The sequence below is a fragment of the Vulpes lagopus genome, chromosome 12, assembly GCF_018345385.1.
Source record: "Vulpes lagopus strain Blue_001 chromosome 12, ASM1834538v1, whole genome shotgun sequence".
Lineage (NCBI taxonomy): Eukaryota > Metazoa > Chordata > Mammalia > Carnivora > Canidae > Vulpes > Vulpes lagopus.
In genome coordinates this window covers 81,838,987-81,863,895 of record NC_054835.1, presented here as the reverse complement: position 1 = coordinate 81,863,895, position 24,909 = coordinate 81,838,987, and the positions used below count along the sequence as shown (strand labels likewise).

Here is a 24,909-nt window from a genome sequence, read left to right as displayed (position 1 = left end):
AATATGCAAATAAAGTTTTATTTTATTTTTTTTTTTGCAAATAAAGTTTTAAAACGTGAAAAAAATATAAAGGTTTAGAACCTCCCAAAAGAATCTAAAACAGATAATTAATTTTTAAATATCGTATGCATGTCAAATTATAACATTTTATATACATTGAGTTAAATAAAATGTATTGTCAAAATTAATTTCATTTATTTCTTTTTGCCTCTTTCGTGTGGCTACTAGAACATTTTAAATTACATATATGGTTCATGATATATTTCTACTAGATGGTCTTTAGACTTTGGTATCCCTTATCGTGTGAAGAGTAAATTAGAATTCAATTTTCTAAAAATATTTTGTACTTTCCACATAGAATGCCTTCAGGATATATTATTTCCCCCTTCTTTGTGCTCCAAGAACAATTTGTCACCTAGAACAAGATAGATATTATTATGACATTTTTGCCCTTTTAATATAAGGACATAAATAAGATTAATGTAAAAAAAACTCACAAAATACCGGGGGAGGAAGGGCAGAGAGCATGTTTAGATCTGGATAAAGGTGGGAAGGCAGAGATGGATTTATGATGAAGCTAATGAAGTTTAAATTTACGCTCCAGTGCTCTTCACTTGTATAGTTCCCTTCCAAGGCCCTAAGACGATGCCGGTAATTTGCTTACAGGGTCTTATGTTTTATAGCTCTTGAAATAGTAAGATATTTTAACCACAACCAGTGAAAACATCTGACTCTCTCCACCTTGATTTTCCTTTCATCTTATTCCGTCTTGTGTCAAATGGCATTGAAATGATCATAGGCATTTTGGGGATCTGCCTAAGAAAGGTTGATTTGGGAATACACTGAATTTGGGTATAATGGGGTATATTTATGTGGTTTGTGAATATGAAGTTGCTCTGGTTGTTTCATTTCAGAAATGGCTCTTGGGAATGTTCCTACCCTACTGCCCCAGTGACTCACCCCATCAAATGTTGGGACACCAGAGTGAAAGGCAAGAATTGGTATTGAAATATGAACTTGTCTTGTGGTGCTTGGAAGCAGAAATATGTAGTAATGGTAGAGGAAAAAGCTCAATATACTGTTTAAAGCCAGAAGCTGGGCTGTGGAAAATTCTACCAGAGAATAAAGTTGCAAGTGGAGATTTCAGTTTTCATTGGTGCCTTGTTTAAAGGGTAGATCTTTTCTGCCAGGAATATATTTGCTATTGCAGTACATATGTAAAAAATCAATTTCATAAATTCCCACTGAAAAAGAAAAAAACTATAGTAAATATTTATGAAATTGATTTTCACAGCCAAAGGACAATAAACCGGGATTCAATTTTCCAAAACTATTTTTCCATTAGTGTCATGTGACAATAATTAAAAGTGCTAGAAAAAGATTTCCCAGGGGCTTCTGGGTGGCTCAGTGCTTAATCATCTGCCTTCAGCTCAGGTCATGATCCCAGGGTCCTGGATCAAGCCCCTGTCAGCCTCCCTGCTCAGCGGGGAGCCTGCTTCTCCCTCTGCCTATGTCTCTGCCTCTCTCTCTGTGTCTCTCATGAATAAATAAATAAAATCTTTTAAAAAAAGTCTTCCTGAAAAAAAAAAAAAGAAATCAGAACTTATCCTTATATTGCTGAATATCCCCTCCATGACTGTAGTATCCCTACTCCGAAGAAAGTCCTCCATCTGCAGCAAGATCTAAGTGTCCTGAGGTAATGTAATTTCTGAAAGGGTCCACCCTTCCATCCCCAAAGAAGAAAAAGGGTCAGTTTCAAAATACGTTTAATATGTATATCTTCCAGGTCCAAGGTGGCATAGTGTTACATTTCAAAGGCAAATGTATCCATTCAATTTTTTTTTCAGAAGTCATTATTCTCTTCTGAACATATTCTGAGAAATATGTTTTCTGAAATTTCAAGAAAGTTAGGTAAACTAAGAGTTTCTTCTGACAGTCTCTAGTGTGTCTCAATCTATTTGCATGTATCACCACATTTAAGGCAGCTTAGTTGAAAAAATTCAAAACAGCTTACTGAGTTCCTGGAAGAAAATAAAACACTTTTTAAAGGTAGGTAAAAGCATATCATATCAGATTTAAACATTGTTACTTGAGATCAAATTTCTTTTCTAGGAGCAAGAGTATCAATATCAAATCATTCTTTTGTTATTTCCAAGGACATTGGGTTCTAGACATCCCTACACGTTAAATGATTATCTCTGCTTGTTGGTGCTTAATGAGCTTAGTTTTGCAACTATTACTAGTGGCTGCTTGTAATACTATGTTAAGAAGTTTCTGCGTATCATCCATGATCAGTGAGTGGACAAGAGTACAATGATTGATTAACTGTGTCTGTTGTAGACCTGTCTATGTTTGGGGGTCAGAGAGAGAGATAAGAAAGGGAGAGCACAGTCTCTTTCCAAAGACTTCCAGGTCCAGGTGTTATTTTCTATTAAATATTTTCTATTAAATGCCAGCAATTAAATGTCTCCTTTCTGGGTTGATACAATAGGATTGGTGGCCCAGTAAAAATATTCCCTCACATTGCTGGAATCATTTGTATGAGGTAAAAGGGAGCCCTGATTTTATTAGGATCTGTATTTGTCAAGGCAAGACAAAGAACCCTGTTCCCACTCTGCGGTGACTCCTGCAGCATTTTCCTGGCTCAGAAAATTTACCATTTGGTGGCCCACTGGTGGTTTCCTGGGTAGTGTGTGTGCCCCTTTGGATGCCTGCAGGGGCGGTCACTCCAAAGTCATCATCTGTGTCGCTGGGAGTAGTGGAGAAGCTCTCCGGGGTTCCCTGGATGGCAGGATTCCCTCCTGCTTGCCCTGCAGGAAGGATTCCATTCTGGGCATCTGGATTAGCTGGACTGGTAGGCAGGATGGCTCCAGGAAACAGTGGCTGAAAAATGAGGCCTGTGAAGATTTGTGGGGACCCTGGCTGGAATGAGGAAAGGAAAAAGGCAAACAAAGTCAAAAGGACACATTTTAAGGCTGGTCAACCAGCCTTTTCTCCTTCAAGGGCAGTGAGTTGGGGCAGGGATGCAAGATGGAAAGGGTAGTAGAGTCAGAGAAAATAATAAAGATTAGGCATTTCTCAGAAGAAATGCTTCCCTCTCCTGATCAAGCCTGGTGCTGGTTTCATGACTAATTCCATGCTGTATTTTATTTTCCTCAGAAAGGATAAATCAGAACCAAGCCAGTCATGGGAAAAGGAATAATGAATAATTTGTTCATCTCAGGTGTACATGGAGGTAGAACTAAGATAGAAAATCCATACAATTATGCTGGGCTATATCTCTGCTACTGACCTAAATTATAGTCTCTCTTTTGCCCAGAAGTTTTTAAAGAATTTAAGAGACAAATAATTAATGGGAAAAATTAATTAGTCAATCAATCCTCATCTCATGGTTTGCATGTTTTCAAGTTTCTTTTGATTTTTTTTGAGGGCATTGAATATTCAGTCAGAAATACTTTTCTTGTCAGTTCAGCAACTTGTGTATTCCTTGAAGTTACTTAAAGGAACTCTTCTGTGTAGGTTTGTCAGTGATTTGCATACTGGATATAAACATTGTTGCTGCCTATATTTATTTTTCCTGGAAAATATTACTGTAATAAGTTTCTCCTAAGAAGAAATAATTTAGTATGAACTTGATTTGGAGAAAGTTCAGGCAGGAACTTGTTCTCTGAAACTCCTCAGTTCCAGTGATGTTGACATAGAATAGGAAGGCTTGAGGGCTCATAATTAAGATATAGGCCAGTTCTTTTGGGCATAGTTCCTAATTGTTAGTTTGTGTAAGAACCTCCTGAGAAGTTTGTTTAAATTCCCAGGCTCCATTGTTAGAGAGATTCTGATTGATCTGATCTAGGGCAGGATCCAGAAATCTACATTTTTATCAGCACCCTGAATTGTCTTGATTTGGTGATCCAAGACTGAAGTTTGGAAAACACTGTCTTAGATTTACCAGGTACTGAAGGCAGAATTAGACTTATGCCAGAAAAGAGACAGGAGTGAAACACAGTGTTTTCGAGCTGGGGGTCATGGCATCTATAGATTTGAAATAAAGAAGGTGGTAAGGCCTATCATTAAAAAATAAGACACAAAGAATAGACTATAAGTTACCAAGTGCATTCCATACAGTAAGGGTAAATACTATTTCATGAAGTGTGTATGTGTGTGTGTTTGTGTGTTAGCTGCATTAAAGATACAGCTATTACTGTGGGTTTTACTTTAAAAAGTTTGAAAACCACTGGTATAGCAGATAGAAAAATGACTTTTGATCTGAATCTACTACTTCTTGACCTTGGGACCAACATAGCTTAAGTTCTCTGAGCCTCAGTTTTGTTATCTATATACCTGGGTTAAAAAATCTGCGCTTTGTGGGGTGCCTGGGTGATTCAGTTTGCAGAACATGCAACTCTTGATCTTGGGGTTAAGATCAAGCCCCACACTGGGCATAAAGTTTATTTAAAAAATATCTGTAGTTTGTAATTTGGTGAGGATTAAAGGCAATATATATAAAAGATCTAGAAGGTGTCTCTTAAAATTGGCTTATTAATGGTAAATGTGGGCTTTCATGTATCATTGTTGAAAAACAGCCCCATTATTTGATTTTATTTGTGAACAATCTAGTAAATCTCTACCTTTTTCATAATAGAAAGATTTAAAAGAAAACCTGTCTTCCCAGATAATGCCTCAACTCTTCAGTGTCATGTTTAGATATCACATTAATTCATTTTTTTCTAAAAATGACTTATGGGGAAAGATACAGAAGTATCTAATGATGGTAAGATGAGTATTATTTAGGTTCAGCCTTCTAGTTATTTATGTGTATAGGGAAGAGTTCATCCATCAGGATAAAATGCTAGAACTTTTCCCATAAATATTAAAAATTTAAGCCAAGAAATTAATTTTTCCTGCAACAAATACCAATAAGTATATTATTCAACATTGCATGTTTTTTGATCATTGATAATCCTAGATTTTAATCATATAAAGTTAAAAATATGCATTGAACTTCTGGATAGAATTGAATCTAATATCAACATATGGAAAACAAAAGCTAAGTCAAATTAATGGAAAAGTAGTTGGAGAAGATTATGAAATCCCCAGCTAGACAAAGGTATCTCAATGCAAGGATCTGTAAAAAATGTTCATTTTACGATAATATACACCAGATTTAAGGGTTGTGGTAAAAAGAGATTGTGTGGTGACAGAAAGCAGGATTGTGATAGCATGAGAAGAATTTGAAATGCTAGTAATTTAATTTTTTTTTTTTTTTTACCAATTCCTCTGAGCTCAGGATAGCACCCTAAAAGGAAAATAATAGCACAAGTTGTTAGACAAAGTTTAATATATTTGAGGTAAGGTATGTATAACATAATTTAAAAACTTAAAATACTTTAAAATTTGTAAAGAGATTTAAAATTTTTCAAAGTATTTTAATTGCCTTTATGACTTGTTTCAGATAATTCAAGTCACTTTATGATATTGGACTGCTAATACCTAAGATCTGAGTGATGTGAAGTCTTCTGAATTTTAAAACATATATTTTTCTACTATTAAGTAATATATGTACATTGGAGGAAACTTGGAAAATGCAGAAAGCAACAAAGAAAAAAATACTATCCTGTCATACAGAGCCTGATGGATTTTCTTCTACATGTTTTTCACACATTTCTTTTTTATATAATAGAAGTTATTTATATAATTTATATAAGCTCTTTATGTAATTTGGGTCTTATTTTTTCTTTTAATAATACACCAACTATTATTTGACCTTACTAGTGACAGATTCAAATAAATATACTTTTTGAATGGTCACAAAGTATTTGCTCTTACGTTGCACCACCTACTCAATCATTTTCCTTTTGTTGAAATTTAAGTTGCACCCGATTTTTTTCTCTATCACACATATTATTATTTTGATTAATATATTTGTAAATAGACCTTTGCTATATTTCAGATTATTTCATTGGGTTGTGTTCCCAGATGTGGAATTAAAAATTGATTCAGACTTTCTATCTGATTCTGCTTTCAGAATTTAAAGCTACCACCTGATGTGGGTCCTATATGATCTTGACCCTTGGTAATTTTATCAGTGATCTCAAGTAGTATTACCTTTCATAAAGGAAAATAGGGAGAAAGGAAGGTGTTTGTATTATTTTTAGGGAAAAGATACATAGTTAATAAGTAAATTTGAGATTGAAAAAGAAATCCCCCAAATCATTAATCATTAGATCAGTCCCATTAATTACTTTTTTTCTTAGCTGTATGGTTTAAGGGGCTGACTAGTTCATCCATGACATTTACTGTGTGATTGTAACTGAAGAACTGTATTTCCAATTGTTCTTCAAATTAGAAATAAAAATATTATCTTCAAAGGTTGGTATGAATACTGAGATAGTATATAACAAATAATATAATACCTAGAACAGTGTCTGGTGTATAATAAATGCTCAATAAGGGTTAGCTCATCATAACCAGTGTTTATACAGTGCAAAGTAAATAAGAAATTTGGCAACTATCTGGTGAATTGAGGCAGGATGACATATGTCAAACTAAGATGATATAAAATAAAAATTACGTTATAGAATAATCTTACATGGGCTCCAAGGTGTGCTACAATAACTGGTAACATCTGAAAAAGAGTGAAAAATTCAATTAAAATTATATTCAAAGATAAGTTCTAGCAGATGATATAAATACTGAGATCTTCTTAAAAGTATACAATATTCATTGAATAAATATTTGTTACCAATGTATCAGCTACAGTCATAGGTAGAAACTCATAGAGTTAATTGGGAATTGGAAGTCAACCAATTTGAAAAAAGCAGATTAGACCCAGAGAGATTTAGAAATCAGTCCAAGGCAGCACATTTAGTTACTGAATAGAATGGGCAAAAAATAATTTTGGTCTCAAGCTATCTCCAAACTGTACAAGCAATAAGAATAGTAGAATGCATATGTTTCTTTTATATGACATCTCAGAAGACACATTAAAAACGGATTTTTAAAATACAAAGATTTAATGAAGCATATGTGTTTAGTCTCATAATGGTAATCTGGATGGATATTTTGCTGTTAAAATAGAGCACTGGTAGAAAATTACAGTTAATATCATTCTATCATCTAGATACTGGCAGAGTTCTTAGACGTAAGTGAGAACTACTTCACAGGTCACTGATAACCACATAAATTTTATGAAGTTTTAGTTGAAAAGATTGGGGTGAGGTGTTGGCATGCTCTGATACTCTAAGAACTAATCTCGAATTTGTACAGAGAACTAGGGTTTTAAAATTTATTTTTATTTTTATAGAAATTCACATAGAGTCATGAAAGTTATCCAAATGGAATTTTGACACTAACCAACCCAAAAGATGTAGAAGTCTTATGAAGTAGAGACTCTTAACTTTGTTATTTCTCAGGATAGTTTGTACAGTAATACCCATAATGCCAAAAGGTACACACACATATTTAGGACATACATTTAAGAAAAAGCCTTACTGTCAGTCAGATCCTTGGCTACTGACAAAAAAAAGCCCAACTATTCTTCAGAATGGCGATGGGAAAATGGGTTGAAGGGAAGGGGTACTGAGGATTTGGAAAAAAGCATAATTGAGATTTCTTCTTTAAAGGCCAATTAGAAAGAACAAAAAGATACAAATAGGAAACCACAGATATGTGAATATGAAGTGTCATAAAAGATAATTTAGTTGTTCATCAATATAACAGTAAAGAGAAAAAAATTGTATTAGATTTTGGTGGAGGAATTGTTTGAAATAAAATAGCTAACACTGAGTGTTTTCTGTGTGGTAGGTACTATTCTAAGTGCTTTATGTTTATTTGTTTATGTAATCCTTTTAACAGCCCTCGAAATAGGTTCTACTTTAATCCCTGTTTTAAATCATGAGGAAAATGAGCCGCAGAGTGAAGTAACTTGACCACACACGTATAACTAGGGAGCTGGGATTTGGCCAGAGTTTTGTGGTTTTAGAGTTCATCCTTAATCATGTTGGCCTCATGTTGATAAATAAGAGCTGTGGACAGGTGCCCAGGTTTCTGGCAGAGGATGCAGGTCACGCTGCATAGGGAGACTCAGGATTGGAAGGGCTGGGGCTGCACAGGAGGTCACATATGGGGACACTTGGTGGTGGCATATCCTGAAGACATTGAAGAATCCCTACTAAGTATGGTGATTGATTTATATTATTGCATATTGGGGAGCATGCAATGTCACACCCTCTCTGCTGAACCTTCAGGATCATCTCTAGTGCCTACTAAAGCCTTTGACTGCAGTGGATATTCTTCGGTGAATATGAAGATGTGCCAAATTGGACTTCAAGGTTAGAGCTGGGCAACAATTGAAACTGAAGCTGGAGAGTTAGCATATGGATTACATCAGGGTCATGTTTAAAGAGAGTCTCATTTTACTTGCTTGTGTTTCTAGTCTTTTTCAGAGGATCACTTTTATTATTAAGATATAAATAAGAGGCAAATACTTTGAGTGAAGGCTCTAATATATCTGTAAGAAGTAAGTGCTGATTTATATACATCTCAATATTAAAAAAGAAATGTAAAAATTAGTTATGTCACAGAATTTCACAAAGAGGAATAAATGAAGCAATATAGGGTTTCTTGTACTGTTATTTTGGACAATGAAAATACAGAGAAAGGTATCAGTTGCATATGATATAGAATTTAAATTAAGCAACTTCAAATTATTTTGTCAATTACACCCAGCTTTGATTACATTTACTAATTAATACAAGCTTGCTCTTAATATGACCTGGAGGTGTCCAGAGAGGTAAGAAGATGATTAGAATATATTGGCTCATTGCTGTATTTATGTTTCATAATTTGGGAACATGTACTAGAAGTCTTGCACTTTTGTGTATCTTTAGACCCACAAATACTATTCCTAAGAACTGGTTCTAAGGAAATAATCATTGATATGGTTAAAGACTTAGTTAAAGTGTTTTCACTGTAATATTCTTTACAGAAGCAAAAATTTTGATTAAAAAAACCAAATTTTGGAGATCCCTGGGTGGCTCAGCGGTTTAGCGCCTGCCTTTGACGCAGAGCGTGATCCTGGAGTCCCGGGATCGAGCCCCACATCGGGCTCCCTGCATGAAGTCTGCTTCTCCCTCTGACTGTGTCTCTACCTTTCTCTCTCTGTGTCTCTCATGAATAAATAAATAAAATATTTAAAAAACAAACAAACAAACAAATTTTTGCAGTATGATAGAACATTAAACAATCAAAACAATTTTATAAGTGAATATTTCAAAATACAAAAACTATTCAAAATACATTAAGTGAAAAAATTAGATTATAGAACACTAGACATAGTAAGAATATATTTTCTTTAAAAAATGTACTTACATGTGTAGAAAAACAACTGGAAGGACATACCCTAGAATGCTGGCTGTGTTTAGTTTTGGCTGGTAGGATTACGGGTGGGTTATTTTTCTTTTTGGTTTTCTAAATTTTCTCAATTCTCTATAATTAACACACAATATATATAATACATAAAGACACTTCTACAAAAAATTAGATCATTATGTGGGAAAGACAGGGGCTGGATTAATCTGTCACAGAGAATAAGTTACCTCTAAACAATTTAGTCTAGCTGTAAAGAGATCATTATGTATTTCTCCAGTCACTAAGGTATTTAGAGAAATTTCAAGAAGGTAAATCTTGGGCTTTGTCTTTTGTTAAAACACAACACTTCTGGTAAGAGTAATGCTCTACGTATGCCATTTAAATCTTAGTGACAGAGGGTTTTTTTGGGGGAGGGTTTCCTGAAAGCCAGTAATGATGGGAGGCGAGAAGGAACTAGAAAGTCACTGGGGACTTGGGCATGGAACAAGCACAGAAAAAGATTAGACTTGATGCAAATTCATCTCTTGATTTTTTTCTTTGGGATGATTCTGGTCATCCAGAAAGTCTTCTATAGAAAAGAGCAAGCTAGAAAAGAATCCTGCTATCTCTCGATTTCCTCCTTTATATTTGTTTACTTTTCAGTTTTCCCCAGTGCCTCACATTTTCCTGTTACTCATTACAAATGTATTTTAGAGAGGTTATAGGGTGGTGTGCTCAGCTTTCTTGGTGAGTTTTCATCAAGGAGCAAATTGCCAAAAATGTTCTATGTTTAATTGAACATCCCTCTGTAAATTTCTGGGTAAACTTTTTTTTTAAAGAATTATTTATTGGGCAGTCTGGGTGGCTCAGCAGTTTAGCACCGACTTCAGCCCAGGGTGTGATCCTGGAAACCCAGGATCGAGTCCCACATCGGGCTCCCTGCGTGGAGCCTGCTTCTCCCTTTGCCTGTGTCTCTGCCTCTCTCTCTCTCTCTCTCTCTCTCTCTCTCTCTGTGTCTCTTGTGAATAAATAAATAAAAACTTTATATATAAAAAATATTTATTTATTTATTTGGTAGAGAGAGAGAGAGAAAGAGGGAGAGAAAGAGGGAGCGCACGAGAGGGCACGGGTAGAAGAGGGAAAGAGAGAATCCCAAGCAGACCCCATGCTGAGTATGAAACCAGCTGTGGGGCTCCACCCCAGGACCCTGAGATCATGACCTGAGCCGACACCAAGAGTCTGATGCTTAACTGACCAAGCCACCCAGGTGCTCTTCTGGGTAAAACTTGTAAGAACCTTAAAAAATTCTTTCCTCCCCTTTAGGCTTCTAGATAGAATATACTCCCTGAAGTTGAACTGAACTGTCTTGAACTTACTTGGGGTTGCAGCTGCTGTTGTGTGTTCAGTACCCCCAGGCTGAGTGGGAGGGTCTGGGTACCAGAAGCCATCCCTGCAGCAGGATTTAGCTGTAGGACAACGGAGAAGATTGTCATTGTGTTGTGTCATGTGTTGCACATTCAAGAAACTAAAATGTATTTACCAAATGCAAAATATGCTTGAAGGGAGGATTTGCAAGGCACATGTATACACTTACTATTCACACATAAAAACTAGTATGTGATATACTATTGCATTAGGAATTAGATGTAGAGACTTCGGGGACTTACTTAGTCTACTGGTACAACCCTAATGTGCAAGACTAACTTTTCCCATATGAACGCATTTTCTCGAGGATTACTTGGATGATTTTATCCTCACTTTCCCCTTTTGACTATAATAACTATGGTTCATGGGATTTTTTGCTAACTTTCTTATAAAGAAATTAATTCCTTCATAGGTTGTCCCATAAAAATGGTGAGGGTCACAATGAAATATCTAGTCTGAATATGGCCTAAATACTGTATTTAAATTTGACCACCTTAATCAGGAGAGGAATTTATTATGTTTCCTCTCCCAGACAGAGTCAACTATACAGATAGTCCTTGAGAAGGATGAAGATCTTTCTACCCCTTCTGGTTTGCTCTTGTTGGGATGATGATAGTAGTTATAGCGTTTGTGTAGGTGTGTGGACATTGTGAGGCCAGTGAGGAAAATATGTCAGGGGAATGCGCAGAGGACCTTGAAGAAGACATAAGAAGAACTAAAGCAGTAAATATGTGAGAATTTGATTAATTCCCCTAAAAGCCCATTTACTAGGAGGAATTTTTAATGTTATACTGAATGGCATCCCATGCTCTGACTTTTCTGTGTACTTTTTCAACTTATCCACAAAGAATGTGTGTTGTGTGTGTGTGTGTGTGTGTGTGTGTGTGTGTGTGTGTTTGTGGATATACTCAACATTAGGTATTGTATTTAACAGTGGATATTAAAATGATTTAAGGGTACTTACCAGCTGCAGATCTGATGCCAGTGTGAACATCTGTGTCAGTGGTATTAGACTTAAAGAGGGGAAGACCTGTAGGGCATTGAAATTGAGGTAAGAACAGAGCTTGTCTGTTTCCAGCACGCTGCCAATGGTGAATATCCTCAGGTCCTTTTTTTTAATATTTTTTTTATTTTTTTTATTTTTTATTTTTCTTTATTTCTTTTTTTTTTTTTCTTTTTTTTTTTTTTTTATAAATGTAAGCTTATCTACTTTGGCTTCTCAATTTTTATTTTTATTTTTTTTTTTAAAGAGAGATTTATTTATTTTTTTATTTATTTATGATAGTCACAGAGAGAGAGAGAGGCAGAGACATAAGCAGGCTCCACGCACCGGGAGCCTGATGTGGGATTCCATCCCGGTTCTCCAGGATCGCGCCCTGGGCCAAAGGCAAGCGCCGAACCACTGCGCCACCCAGGGATCCCCTCAAGTACCTATACTCCTGTCACAGGTGGATTTAGGATGAAGGTAAATGGAGGTTAAGCTTTGGGACCTCTTATCAGTGTTGATCTTTTCCATGGCCCTCAGAGGCATCGTAGCAGTGTGTTGAGATTAAAAATGTGTAATTGGCTCTTATTTCTTATCTCATACACTTTCATATGTAATTTTACATATCTAATTTTGTGTTCTTTTTCTTAAACAGGACCCCTAAATTGTATAAGCTTCAGGTTCCTTAAGGAGTGAGATGCGGTCCTGTCTTGAGTGTTCTCTAATGTCCATAAATTAAAAAAGGCTTCAGACTTTGGTGTTATTGTACTATTTCACAAAGTTTAGGTGTAGGTAAGAAGGGATCCTTTAGAGCAGAACAAGGGTTGGAGTCGGAAGAAGGGCGTAGCCAAGAGACAATGTAGATTTCAAAAGTCTTTCAATATGCTTTGAAGAAACAGATTTTATGGTAACATCAGCTCATCAGTAACAAAAGAACTTAAAAAGGTTATAAGGAAATCTGCAGTTATTTATGTAGAAGTATCTTAATCCCTGCTGGCTCTGGCAGCTACCACATATGATTATGTCACAGTATTTCAAGAGCATTGATGACCAAGCTTTGTCTATAGGTGTAGCTATTGCTTTTCAGAGTTTACTATTGGTTGCTAAACCAAATTATTACTGAGACAAAAAGAAAAATAATGAAGATGTTTTGCTTTTCCTGCTCAAAATTTTCAAAAGGCATGTTGATTCTTTTTTTCCTTCCCAAGAGAAAGTCATCCTCTCTTGTTCAGCCATAATACTTGGTGTATATCTTGATTTTAAATTTACTAGTCTTAACATGCTCCCTTTGTTGGTCTGCAGATGTTCTCCACTGTAGACGCTTACCTGATTTGGCTGTTGCTGGTTTAGCAGTGTTGCCTGGTGTGGAGTCAGTTTCGTTGGAGGAAGTCCCAAAGCCGGGTTGAGCTGTGCCTGTGATAACAAATATTAGATGAGGCAGGGTTGGGTCTGGGGTTTTGTATCCATTTATTTCCAGGACGTAAAAAGTTGTCACAAATGCAGAAATGTCTGCTTTTAGGCTTTGTGTGTTTCTGGAGTAGTTTTAATTCCCTGGAAAGTTTCATGTATGACAGGAGATGGGATTGTAGAGTGGAAAAATGCCACAGCAGAAGGGTGTGGTGGGGAGGGATCTAAGGTGGGGTTGAGCACATGGTGGTAATTCCTAGGCTTCCTTCTCTTTTCTGGAATTGCCTTTCTCCTTTTCCAGGACATGAAAAACATCGTCAGCACATTAGCTCTGTAAGTATTTGCTTTTCCCCCATGCTTGAAGGTAAACTGCCATAACTTCTACTGCATTGTCATGAAGCTTCCTGCTTCTGCCTTGTGCCTGACAAGTCATTTCCTGTAATGGAAATTCAATTTTGTCCCTGGCCTGGGTATTTTCCTAGTGTATTAAAAATAACCTAATTGCAGGTATGAAAATGTCATTGACATCCGTATTATCTAGTTGTATCATTTTGTTTTATAGATGAGGAAACTAAGGTTCACAGAAGCAAAGTGACCTGCCCAAGGTGATACGGCAAGTAGCAGAGCCTGTACCAGAATCCCTGCAAGTTCTCTTAGTCCTCGAATAAATAAATCCTTTTTCATCAGCTTCTCTGCATTCAGGTAGAAGCCTCCTGGCCTGGTCAACTCCAGTTTGCCTTTGCATCCCAGAGGGCAGAATGGTATGGCCCTCCAGCACTATATCAGCCCTTGAGTGACTTGGCTGTATCTTGAAGCTGCCACTGACTGGTTTCACTATGGACTTTTCCCTTCTGTTGTAAGAGGTAAGATTGGTATTATCTACCCTTAGCGGTCCCTTTAAGGTTTAAGATTATGTATGCATGCTTTTCATTCCCCACAATCTATTGTCAGCATGGCAGCCAGAGTGCTCCTTTGAAAACAATAGTCTTGGGATGCCTGGGTGGTTCAGTGGTTTAGTGCCTGCCTTCAGGCCAGGGTGTGATCCTGGAGTCCCGGGATTGAGTCCCACATCAGGCTCCCTGTGTGGAGCCTGCTTCTCCCTCTGCCTGTGTCTCTGCCTCAATCTCTCTCTCTCTCTCTCTCTCTGTGTCCCCCATGAATAAATAAATAAAATCTTAAAAAAAAAAAGAAAACAGTAGTCTGGTTCTTTCGCTTCTCTGCTCAACCCCTCCATAGACTTCCATTTTCACTTGGAGTAACAGCCAGAGACTCTATGATGGCCTACACAGTCCTCATGCCCTGGACCTCTATTATCTCTTTGACCTTCCATCCCATCCCACTTCCTCTTGCTCACTTTGTTGCTGCCATCAAAGATACTTGCTATCTCTGGGCAGATGGGCTCACTCTTGCCTCAAAACATCACCTCTGTCTGTTTCCTCTGTTTGGAATATTCTTACCCTAGACATTGGCTCACTCTCTCACCTGCTTCAAGTCTTTGCTTGAGTTTACTTTCTTATTGATCAAAGTCACTTACCCCAGCCACTCTCCTGAATATGCATTCTACTCCATCACCAATGTGTACCCTATTTCCAAGCTTTGGATCTGCTAAAAATAATCACTAGGCTCTTTTATGTGTCCACATTTAAAATTTGGTTCATTTTTTATACCTTTATGATAATTCAATAAACTCATTTACAAATAATAAAAAATATCTTGTCCATGTGTCCTGATTTTTCATTTGATAAATACCACTGCTGTACCTTAAAGGCATGTCAGTATCACACCCTGCACCCCCTGCACCACTAACTTGCCAGCTGCTGTCATATCGTTGGTGATTAGCAATCTGCATTAACCTTCACACAACTCCTCAGTCAACCTTGAATGATAGTGGCTGTATGCCTGGAAAGTTTTATTTATCTTGAGTTTTCACAAATTATATGGTAATTTAAATACACTAAAGATACCCTATTTCGAAGAACTTTTTGGTAAATTTGTTTGAAGTGAAAAATCTGTATTTTACAAAAGAATTGCTAATTTAGCTTGTTTCAAAAATAATTTTTTGCAGACAACTTCTTTAAAGAAGGACATTGGTATATTTGGAGTGAAATAAAAGGAGATTGGTTCTAACCCCTCCACATAAGATACCCTATTCATCTTCATAGAACTAGTCATAGTTATAATTTATAACAACATTTATTTAAAAAATCTTTATTAGTATCTACAGTCGTTGCAAACACCATGAAGGATCATGTCTTTTTTTTTTTTTTTTTTTTTACCCCTCACCATTGTATTTTCAGCAGCTAGTGCAATATTTGGTACATAGAGATTTCAATAAGTATTTGTTGATTGTGTGGATGACTATAGACATGTCAAGAGAGTTCAATTAAGAATGGTCTCTTTGTGTTCTCCTATTTCATAGAAAATTGCATCTAATTTTTTCTCTATGTCCACACTCAAGCATCTCAAATGGTCAAAGGGAAGTCCATTTAGAGATCCAAACCACCCACATCTGTGTCTATAAAATATTGGAGGACAATTGGAGTATGTATTCGGACACTAGTTCTCCTTCTTTTAAACACTTGTTATATGTGAATATATTTTTTAATGTTCTAAGTAAAAAAAGTTGGCCACTTTGTAATATTCCCCTGGTGTTGTGCACTTTGATCCCCCTTTTCAGAGTTTATATAGTCACACAATTTGGTAATCTTTTTAGAGTTTATATAGTCTATATGTTTCATGCTTCCAATTTGTAAAATAAAAAAATGTAGTTTACCTCTTTAGTTATGAGAACATAATGGGTTACCAAGAAAGTCTTAAATTCTTTTTGGAAAGTAAAATAATTAGCCACTTTGAGTAGATATAATTTAAGGCATTCCTTCCCCCTCCCCCTAGTTTCTACCCCACGGTTCTGCCAACATAATTGAAATTCTATCATGTTAGAGTGGATGCTTTTAAAAAATCTAAGTATGTTGAAATATGCACTGCCACCTTATTAGTTTATCATTTTCACCTTGGAAAACAAAAACAGAAAACTAAGGGAATGGGTCACAGGACAGAGCAGTGTTGATGGAGTGCAGGAAGAAAGATAGGTCTACAAGCAGTGGGTGGTGGGCCTGAGGCCAACTGATAATAAAATAGACAGATTGCACTTACCGGTAATGACTGAGTTGATCCTAGAAGATAAAGTAGTAGAATCATAGTCTTCATGTTTCAAAATGCTACCTACAGTAACAAAATAGTATCAATCTTTCACTCTATTTTTTTCCCTTTTCAGAGGAGACATTTTTTAAAAAGTTCTATTTGAAATATGATCAGTTAACATTACCTTTCTCTCCACTTGGCAAAATGTACAGGTGAAATGATATTCAAAGTCCAGTTGATTTCTCCAGTTTCTTGGTGAATAATTTTACCCTTTGATGAGTTGTAAGTTTGTAGAAGGAATTTAAACTCAATTCCAGGAGGCTGGCAACTGAGAGGCCAATCAGGACTTAGCTGTCTGTGAAATCATCTGGTTTCTTTCATTTCCCAACACTTCATTAGGTGAGTTATTAGCTGCAGACATTATATTACCCAATGTCTACCATTTGAATAGAGGGTTTTTCAAGAATACATACCTTGTGCAATTAAAGAAAGTGCAGACAATAAAAAATTGCAATCCTCTTTCACTTCATCTCCTTCCCAAATGACTTCCCAGATGTATCTGTTTTGTCATGTTTGTATGAACACATAAATCAAACATCAAGATGTGTAGCTTTGTGCATACTTAAAAATTAGGCCTATTATGCATTGCTTTGCAACTCTATTTACTTTACAAATAATGGACAACTTCATATGTTAGTACATATAGATTTATTTCATTTATTTAATGGTTATGTTATGACACATAACATTTCTTTTTGATGGACATTTAATCCATTCCATTGTATTTTATAATTATAAAGGTGGAATAATGAACATCCTTATAAAACCTGTCTCACAGATGTGCGAGTATTTCTGTAGATTTTATTCCTAGAAGTGCTGAATTAAAGGATATTTATGTTTTTAATTTCAATAGATAAGGTTGATTGCCATCCAGAAATGTTGAATGGTATGCTTTATTTTCAACAAGGAAAAAGATCCTGAAACTTGAACAAAACACAAATGCCTCCTGAGGTTTGTGTCATAAAAAAAAAAAAAGAACAACTAAGTGCTCATCATAGGTTTTCAGGGCCCCAGGCTGCATGGGGAGATTTTGAGATATGACACCTCTTTAATGATGTCTCTATGGAGGTTGGTTGGGTCTCTTCAACAACTTCTAAGTACACGTCAATGATGTATTGTGTCATGCCAGGATTTTGCTTGGAAGGCCATCTTAAGTTTGGCTTGTTTTGGGGTCCAGAAAGACTATCAATGGAAAATTGTCTGAGACAATGAGACATTCCAGAAAGCTCTTCTGTAACTATTCAGTTGATTTTTGTTATTGTCAGATAGGAAAGGGAATACTGTCTAGGAGGGGGAACACAAAGGTTAGCTAGTATATACTTGGTAAGTGAAGTAATAGGATCATTCACAGGTATGAAGGAGAGCATGGTTAATTTTGTTGGAGGCAGAAAGGCAGAAAAAGCTTAACAAGGAGGTGACCCTAAGCTGGAGTTTTGAAGGATTAAAAAAATTCTTTAAGAAGGCAAGCAGAGCATCTAGGCAATCCAAGGGTCTAGGTATGGAGGGATGATGTTATTGTTTCAAATCATTGGAACAAAAGGACTGAAGGTGGAAGTGGAAGACAGGGTTGGAGAGATACCTAATTCTTTAACTTTCTGTACCATTTTGTTTGTTTTATTACTCATTTTGGCACTTAATTAGATATTATCTTATAAGACTCCCTTATTATTTCCTGACTGTATGTTTCTTTTGAATTGGATGGAGAGTCCTTAGTGCCTTGTTTTATATTCGTTTAGTGTCTTCTATGTTAATAACATTACAAAAAACCAGATGGTCACCACATGTTCATGAATAAAAGGTAGAGGTATATGCCACAGGGAGTTGGAGCAAGGTTGAGGTGAAAGAAAACTTCAGAGAAGAGATGGGGTTTTAAATGGATTTGAAGAAAAAATATAATTGATGAGACAGAGAATAGCCTGGAAAGGGGATGAGATTGGGAGGAGCAGTGGAGCATAAGTGCTAAAGGATGTGAAAGGGAAGCAACTTTATGTTCTCAGAGGCTTTCAATACATTCATTCATTCACTCATTCATTTATCCAATCAACTTGTTCTTCCAACCCATAATTCAGCATAAATTCACCTATGTTCTGCTAGCAATGTTTCAGTCCCTGGAAATAAAAGTGAATGGGAGGGGTAAAAATCCATATCCTCATGAGCTTACATTTTGGTGGTGGTGGTAAAACATTAAATATTCAAGTAGCCACACTGTGTGGAAAAATTAAATATTCAAGAAGCCCATGACACTAGGGAATCCACTTTCCCTGGAAACTATTCTCAATGAATGTGTGGAAAGTGGGGCTTCCTTAAGTTTTTTTTTTTCTCTTTAGTGGAGGCAGAGTTGACTATTATGGCACTATTATTTCTGGACTTAGGTGAGGAGACTTGTGCTCTATCTCCAGCCTAAAGTACAGTGCTAGGGAACAGCTCATTGGAACTGAATCACTGTGACTATCTGGGCTTCAGGTGATTCAAGGAATTGACAGCTCCTATTGCAGACATGCCTCCAGCCCCAAGTGAGAATGGGACACGCCCTAGCTCGAAAACTGAGCTGTGAGACTTGACCAAAATAAACAAGGGAAATTCAGAAGGCTGAGTAATTTTTTAGACAAGAAATTTTAAGTCTGGAATCAGATAACTTACAATAATATAATTATGGAGTTGAGTGTCAAGAAATATGTAGTACAAAAGGGAAAAAATTCCTAAATCATTATAAAACAGAGACATCAGCAAAAACAGTGAGGTAACTTATTTTTCTAAAATGACTAAAGATATCAGGATTCATGAAAGTGTTTTATGAACTGCAGATGACATCTTTTAGACCTACAGGTCTAGACATTTCTTGATCTTTCTAATTGGTTTTAGTTTTATTTCTTTAGGTTATGGACTTCTTTGAGAATCTGATTGAATCTGATTGAATCACCATCTTCTCAGAAAAGTGCATATGCTTATGTATCAGAAAACTTTAGGGGTTTCATGGGTCTCCTGATAGGTCAGGATAGAGTCTTTGGTTTATTTTATTATTATGATTTTTGAGAGAGAGAGAGAGAGAGAGAGAGAGAGAGAGAGTACTGGCAGCATGGGAGGGGCAGTGGGAGAGGGAGAGAGGAAATCTTAAGCAGGCTCCATGCCCAGCCCCACACAGCATTCGATCTCACGACCCTGAGATCATGACCTGGGCTGAAATCAAGAGTCAGATGCTTAACTGACTGAGCCACCAAAGTGCCCTAAAAATCTCTGGTTTAGAGGAATCTTTGTGGAAATGTCTAGTGATTTGTCATCCTTGAGCTTTTTAGGCTTCCTCAAGACAAGTAATGTACTATCTTCCCAACTCCATGCCACCCAATGGTTGTGGGAAGATCTGGAATTACCCTTAACCAAGGTTGTCTCTGTGAATCCCAGCCTAAGACCCTGTTTGACAATGAAAGAGTAAGGCAGACCGGAAACCTTCTCTTTCTCCTTCCACCACTCAATCATTCAACCATAGTGTTAACAGGATTCAAGATGGTTATTAGCTGCATCCAGAGCTTGGTGGAATAAATCAAATAAATTTGATTCATTTGATAAGTGGAATAAGTGGAAACTGCAGTCAGCATTCCCTGATGCATGGTCATTCCAATGATACTTATTCAACACAAACCTAAACTGTGCTGGACCAAGCATTGTACTAGGAGCTAGGGCACAAAACTGAGTAAGTCAGAATTCCTGCTTGAATTCTTCTGGGAAATATAGCAAGTGTCTGATCACTGTTCAGTGCGCAGGTGAAATGGAAATATGCACTAAGGGTCAGAAGACATCCCTAGTGTATTTTCCTCTTGTTTCTCTCCATTTCTTCCTGCTATTCCCTCTGCTTGGGGTCTCACTTTTAATCTCTGCTGTCAATGTTCTCTTCGGCCTTAAAGATTCTTCCATATGCTACAATTTCCATTAAGTCTTTCTACCTTCCCCCTATTTAGGCGTCAGCCTTTACCTTTTCTGAAAACTTCTGGGAATTTGTGACTTTCTTATTTATTTTATTCTACTTTGGCTGATGCTATTGCTATTTATGCTCATGTTGGGATATTAGACTTCAAAGAAGATTTTGTGTCTTGCTTATTGCAGCACCCAGCAAAGTATCCTGCATGTGGTAGAAAAATTAATCTCAGTTGAATTGAATCAACACTTGCTTGACTTTTTTTTTATGATAGTCACACAGAGAGAGAGAGGCAGAGACACAGGCGGAGGGAGAAGCAGGCTCCATGCACCGGGAGCCTGATGTGGGATTCAATCCCGGGTCTCCAGGATGGTGCCCTGGGCCAAAGGCAGGCGCCAAACCGCTGCGCCACCCAGTGATCCCTTGACTTTTAAATTTACAAAATTCTTTATAATTGTTGACTAGTTTATACTCTTTCAGAGGAAATTAGGGCATGTGCTTGGAAATATGCAGCAAAGCCACTTTTTTATGGAGTATTTTTGTGAATGTCAGAAGGACAGCTGCTCAATTAAGTATACCTAAAATTCTACTAAATAGAATGTAACTATGTTTTTACTAATCTTTTAAAGTTTTGTTCAGATTAGGCATCAGAAAAATATGTCCAAACTTTTTGACAAAGTGGATTTCCCCTTTTCTCGAGGTAATAAAGTTCAGTATGTAATATTAGAAATGCTGAATATGTTATATCAAATTTCTATATCCTATAAGGTTGAGGTCAATAGATTGTGGTAACATTGTACTCTGTTTATGTAGAAAAATTTCAACTCAACATTAAGAGCACATACTTATGGATTTAAAAAAATAAGCTTGATTATAGATGATTTTCTGAAATGGAAAAGAATGTCCTGCAAATGGCAACAAATGAAGATGCTGAAGGGAGGGATAAGAGATGCAGTACCCATGTCATGGATTAATTCATAATTTCGGTGTTCAGATGATGGTGTGATGATTAGTTAAGGTTCTGGAAGGGTGTTGGGAATTTATGTAGTTTCAGAATCCATACAATATTGCCAACTGGGGAGTTGCTTTAAGTTTTGTCAAAATAATTAGGAAAATACATAGTTTCAAAGTCAAATGGGACATTAGTATATGATTCTGTGGTGCCACATGGAGATTATGTTTTAAAGTTAGATGCAATCACAGGGAGATGCTTTGTTTCAAAATAATTGTCATAGATGCCAGCTTCTGGGCTGTTGTAGGGTGTAGTGGTTTGGTTTATGGTTATAACAGATGTTAGTGTGGGAATGATAGTTGGAGCTCAATTGCACATGTGGTGGTGATGGGAGAAGTTGCTTCAGAAGTAGTGGTAGGAGGAGCAATGAAAGTTTTAGTAGCAGTTTGTGTTTGAGGGTGAGAGCTTGAAAATGAAAACATTAGATCTGGGTGTGGGCTTGAACAGAGAATCACAAGGAGGGAAAATTTCATTTTGATAAGGTTGAGTTCGTCCAAGGCCACTGTTGATTTGCAGATTTGGATGGAGTTTGGTGAAATCAGATATATATTTTTTTGAGGTAGCTTTGGACAAGATTGAGATTCATGAGTTTTTAAATGAATAACAGATTTTAGAAAATATTTTGATAGATGAGATTTTGATTGACTACAGGGTTTCATATGAGCATTTTGTAGAACAGTGGCTAACTAAATAGCTGGTATAAGAAGAACTTTGAACAAGACAATTCTCTGCTTAATAGATGTTCTTGGATGACAATAAGGAAGGCTGCACCTGATGAAACAACTGCTTTTGGATGCATTTTAGATGGGTTGGCTCTTTGCTTCTTAGCTCTTCTTCAGTAGTTTTGTGTACATCCAGGTCTTAACTAAACAGCTGTTTTGGGAGCTGCTATGGACAAGGTAACATTTTTCTAATAAGTTAGTTTTAGATGAATTTGAGAGGCAGCTGTTCTTTGGACGAGTTCTGAATGATACAGCTTTTTGTATATTAACTTGTTTCAGATGAGTTGGTTTGAGATAGCTCCTTGCTGAATAACTTCTTTGGGCAAGAAAATCCTTTGCGGGTCAGCTTGTCTAAGACGAATTTGTGTTGTTCCAGGTCTAAACAGCCGCCTTTGGATGAGCTTTGGACAGGAAACTCTTTTCTGACAAGTTGATTTCAGATGAATTTGTGTAGAACTAGATTTTGAATGGCCAACTGTTTGGGGATGAATTTTTGGATGGGGTGGACCTCTGATGATTAGCTGGCCTCGAACAAGTTTGTATAGAGCCAAGTCTTGGCTGACCAACTATTTCTGAATGAGTTTAGGATGGAGCTATTTTACTCTCCTCAGTTGGTTGGGGGAAAAAAAAACACCGAAATTTGATCAGACTTGCATTGAAATGAATTTGGACTGAATGCAGGTGAATTGGATTACGCTCTATGTTTGGTTCTAGCTTTCCTTTGCTGATTGTCATAGGATTGATTGGAGAGAAGGGTAAACATAAAAAACTGTCACTAAATCTTAGAGGAGAAAAAAGTAAAAAACTGATGGCAGTGTGTTTTATTTGACCCACATTTTACTAGGAGGTCTAAGCTGGCTCTCATCTGTCTATGTAATTTAGTGGTAGGATTTTCTTGATTAAAAACTCCAAATAACTTTTTAAAAGAGATTTTATTTATTTATTCATGAGAGGCACAGAGAGAGGCAGAGACACAGGCAGAGGGAGAAGCAGGCTCCCTGTGGGGACTCGATGTGGGACTCGATCCCAGGACCCCGGGATCACGACCTGAATCGAAGGCAGATGCTCAACCACTGAGCCACCCAGGTGCCCCCTCCAAATAACTGTAATTGTTTTTTTAAATCATCACATGTTGAGGAAGTGCTGAAATGTCAATTGTTCACTTCCTGATCAATTGTTCAGACTAGATGGTTTATGTTAATTGGTTATCAATACGGGATGGGGAGGAATCCCTGGCCATGGGGCTTGTTTTAGTGACAGTTTCACTGTGTGTCCCTATCCCCTTACCTTAAGCCCAAATATGTCCTGGTCTTATAACTAATTATTTAAAAATCTCTATTAGGTATTTCCTATTTTTCAGACACTGTGCTAGACAGTGAGGATTTTTTTTGTATATTTTTTTATTGGAGTTCCATTTGCCAACATGCAGCATAACAGCCAGTGCTCATCCTGTCAAGTGCCCTCTCAGTGCCTGTCACCCGGTCCCCCTGACCCCCCGCCCGCCTCCCCTTCCAACAGTGAGGATTGAGCTGGTAGATTGTCAGTTTGGTGCCTGTCATGTAAAGTGAGACAGATGAGGCCAAAGTTTCGGTCGTGCCACAGGCATCAAGTGTGGACAGAGGAGGAGTACAAGAGATTGGGAGGGAGCAGCTTCTTAGGAGAAAAACTTGGAGAGGATGGTTTTATACAAGGCAAAGTAGGAGAGTTTTGCAAGTGACAAAGTGATCAAAGTGTGGAGAGTGGCTAAGAAGGCATGTACAGCAGTGACGGCAATATGTCCTTTGAAGTCAGCAACAAGTAGGTCAATGGTGAACTGAGGAATTGGAATCATGGGGTGAAAGCTGAGCTGGAGGATGCTGAGAAGAGAGTGGGAGATAACGAGGAGGACACAGGGTGGTGTGATGTTTGTAGACAACTCTGCCTTTTGAAAACTTCCACTGCCAACTGGTGAAGGACGAGGAATAAAGGCTCTGGAAGGCAGGGTATTTTTGTCTTTAGAGCACACTTGGAGGAATTGGTTTCTGACTAGGTCATCGGACCAGAAATAAAGGAGAAGATGGGAACAGATATGGATAGATTTGTAGACAAGGTGGCAGTAAATTGAGGGAATCAATTTGATGGGTTCTTTTTTGCTCTGTGAAATGGTAGGCAAGGTCATTTACTAAGAGTTGGGGGACAAGGGAAAGAGACAGATTTTAGGCTGGAGAGTGCATAACATAATGGCTCGGAGTGTTAGTGAGCATGCTGACAAGAGACTGGTGGTCCGGGCATCGTTCCGCTGTGTGATCATCCCCCGTGCCCGTCAGCATCTTGGCCACAGTGGTGTGGTTGGCAGGGTGGTGGCTGGTGGGGAGCTTGCATTACTGCACACGCAGGCCTGTTGCTGAGCAGTCACAGGCCAGCGAGCGGGAGACTAGCTGGGATCCTCACTTGGGATCCTCCTGCTTCTGATCCCTTCCTCTTCCCTACTCCTTCCAGCTGACAACCTCACCTTCCCGGACTGAAACAACATGGAGAAAATAAAAGCCATTTTAGGGGAACTCTCTTATCTTCTTAACACAGCTGCACCTGGACTCATTTGATTCTTGTTACAATACTCCAGCTAATGGACAACTCCTCTACTTTTGTTTTGGTTTTGTTGCTGTTGTTGTTAGTTTTTTTTTTTTTTTTTTTTACTTTCTTAAGGACTTTCCTTTTCCAGCTACCTCTCCATCTCTCTTTCTTGGATCATTTCTATCAGCACACTAACATGGTCCACATTAAGAAATAGCACAATTCTCTTGACTCTACATCTCCATTCAGCTGCTGCCTTATTTCTTGACTGTTTCTCCCAGAAATTGTTTACATGGTCTCTGTTACTTCACTTTCCATTTACTCATTTCACAATGGCTTCCATTCCCAC

At 37.3% G+C, this 24,909-nt stretch overlaps 1 protein-coding gene across 1 annotated transcript; it reads right to left on the bottom strand.

The window, feature by feature from the left end:
• Nucleotides 1–1,807: 1,807 nt before the first annotated feature.
• Nucleotides 1,808–16,571, bottom strand: AMTN (amelotin). Its single transcript, XM_041727215.1, has 9 exons — nucleotides 16,488–16,571; nucleotides 16,316–16,384; nucleotides 13,082–13,168; nucleotides 11,735–11,800; nucleotides 10,722–10,811; nucleotides 6,587–6,622; nucleotides 5,267–5,293; nucleotides 2,658–2,922; nucleotides 1,808–2,021 (listed from the first exon to the last, which is right to left on the bottom strand). Exons 2-9 carry the CDS (start codon nucleotides 16,367–16,369, stop codon nucleotides 2,011–2,013), a joined length of 636 nt encoding a protein of 211 aa, XP_041583149.1. The 5' UTR covers nucleotides 16,370–16,384; nucleotides 16,488–16,571; the 3' UTR covers nucleotides 1,808–2,010.
• Nucleotides 16,572–24,909: the final 8,338 nt, after the last annotated feature.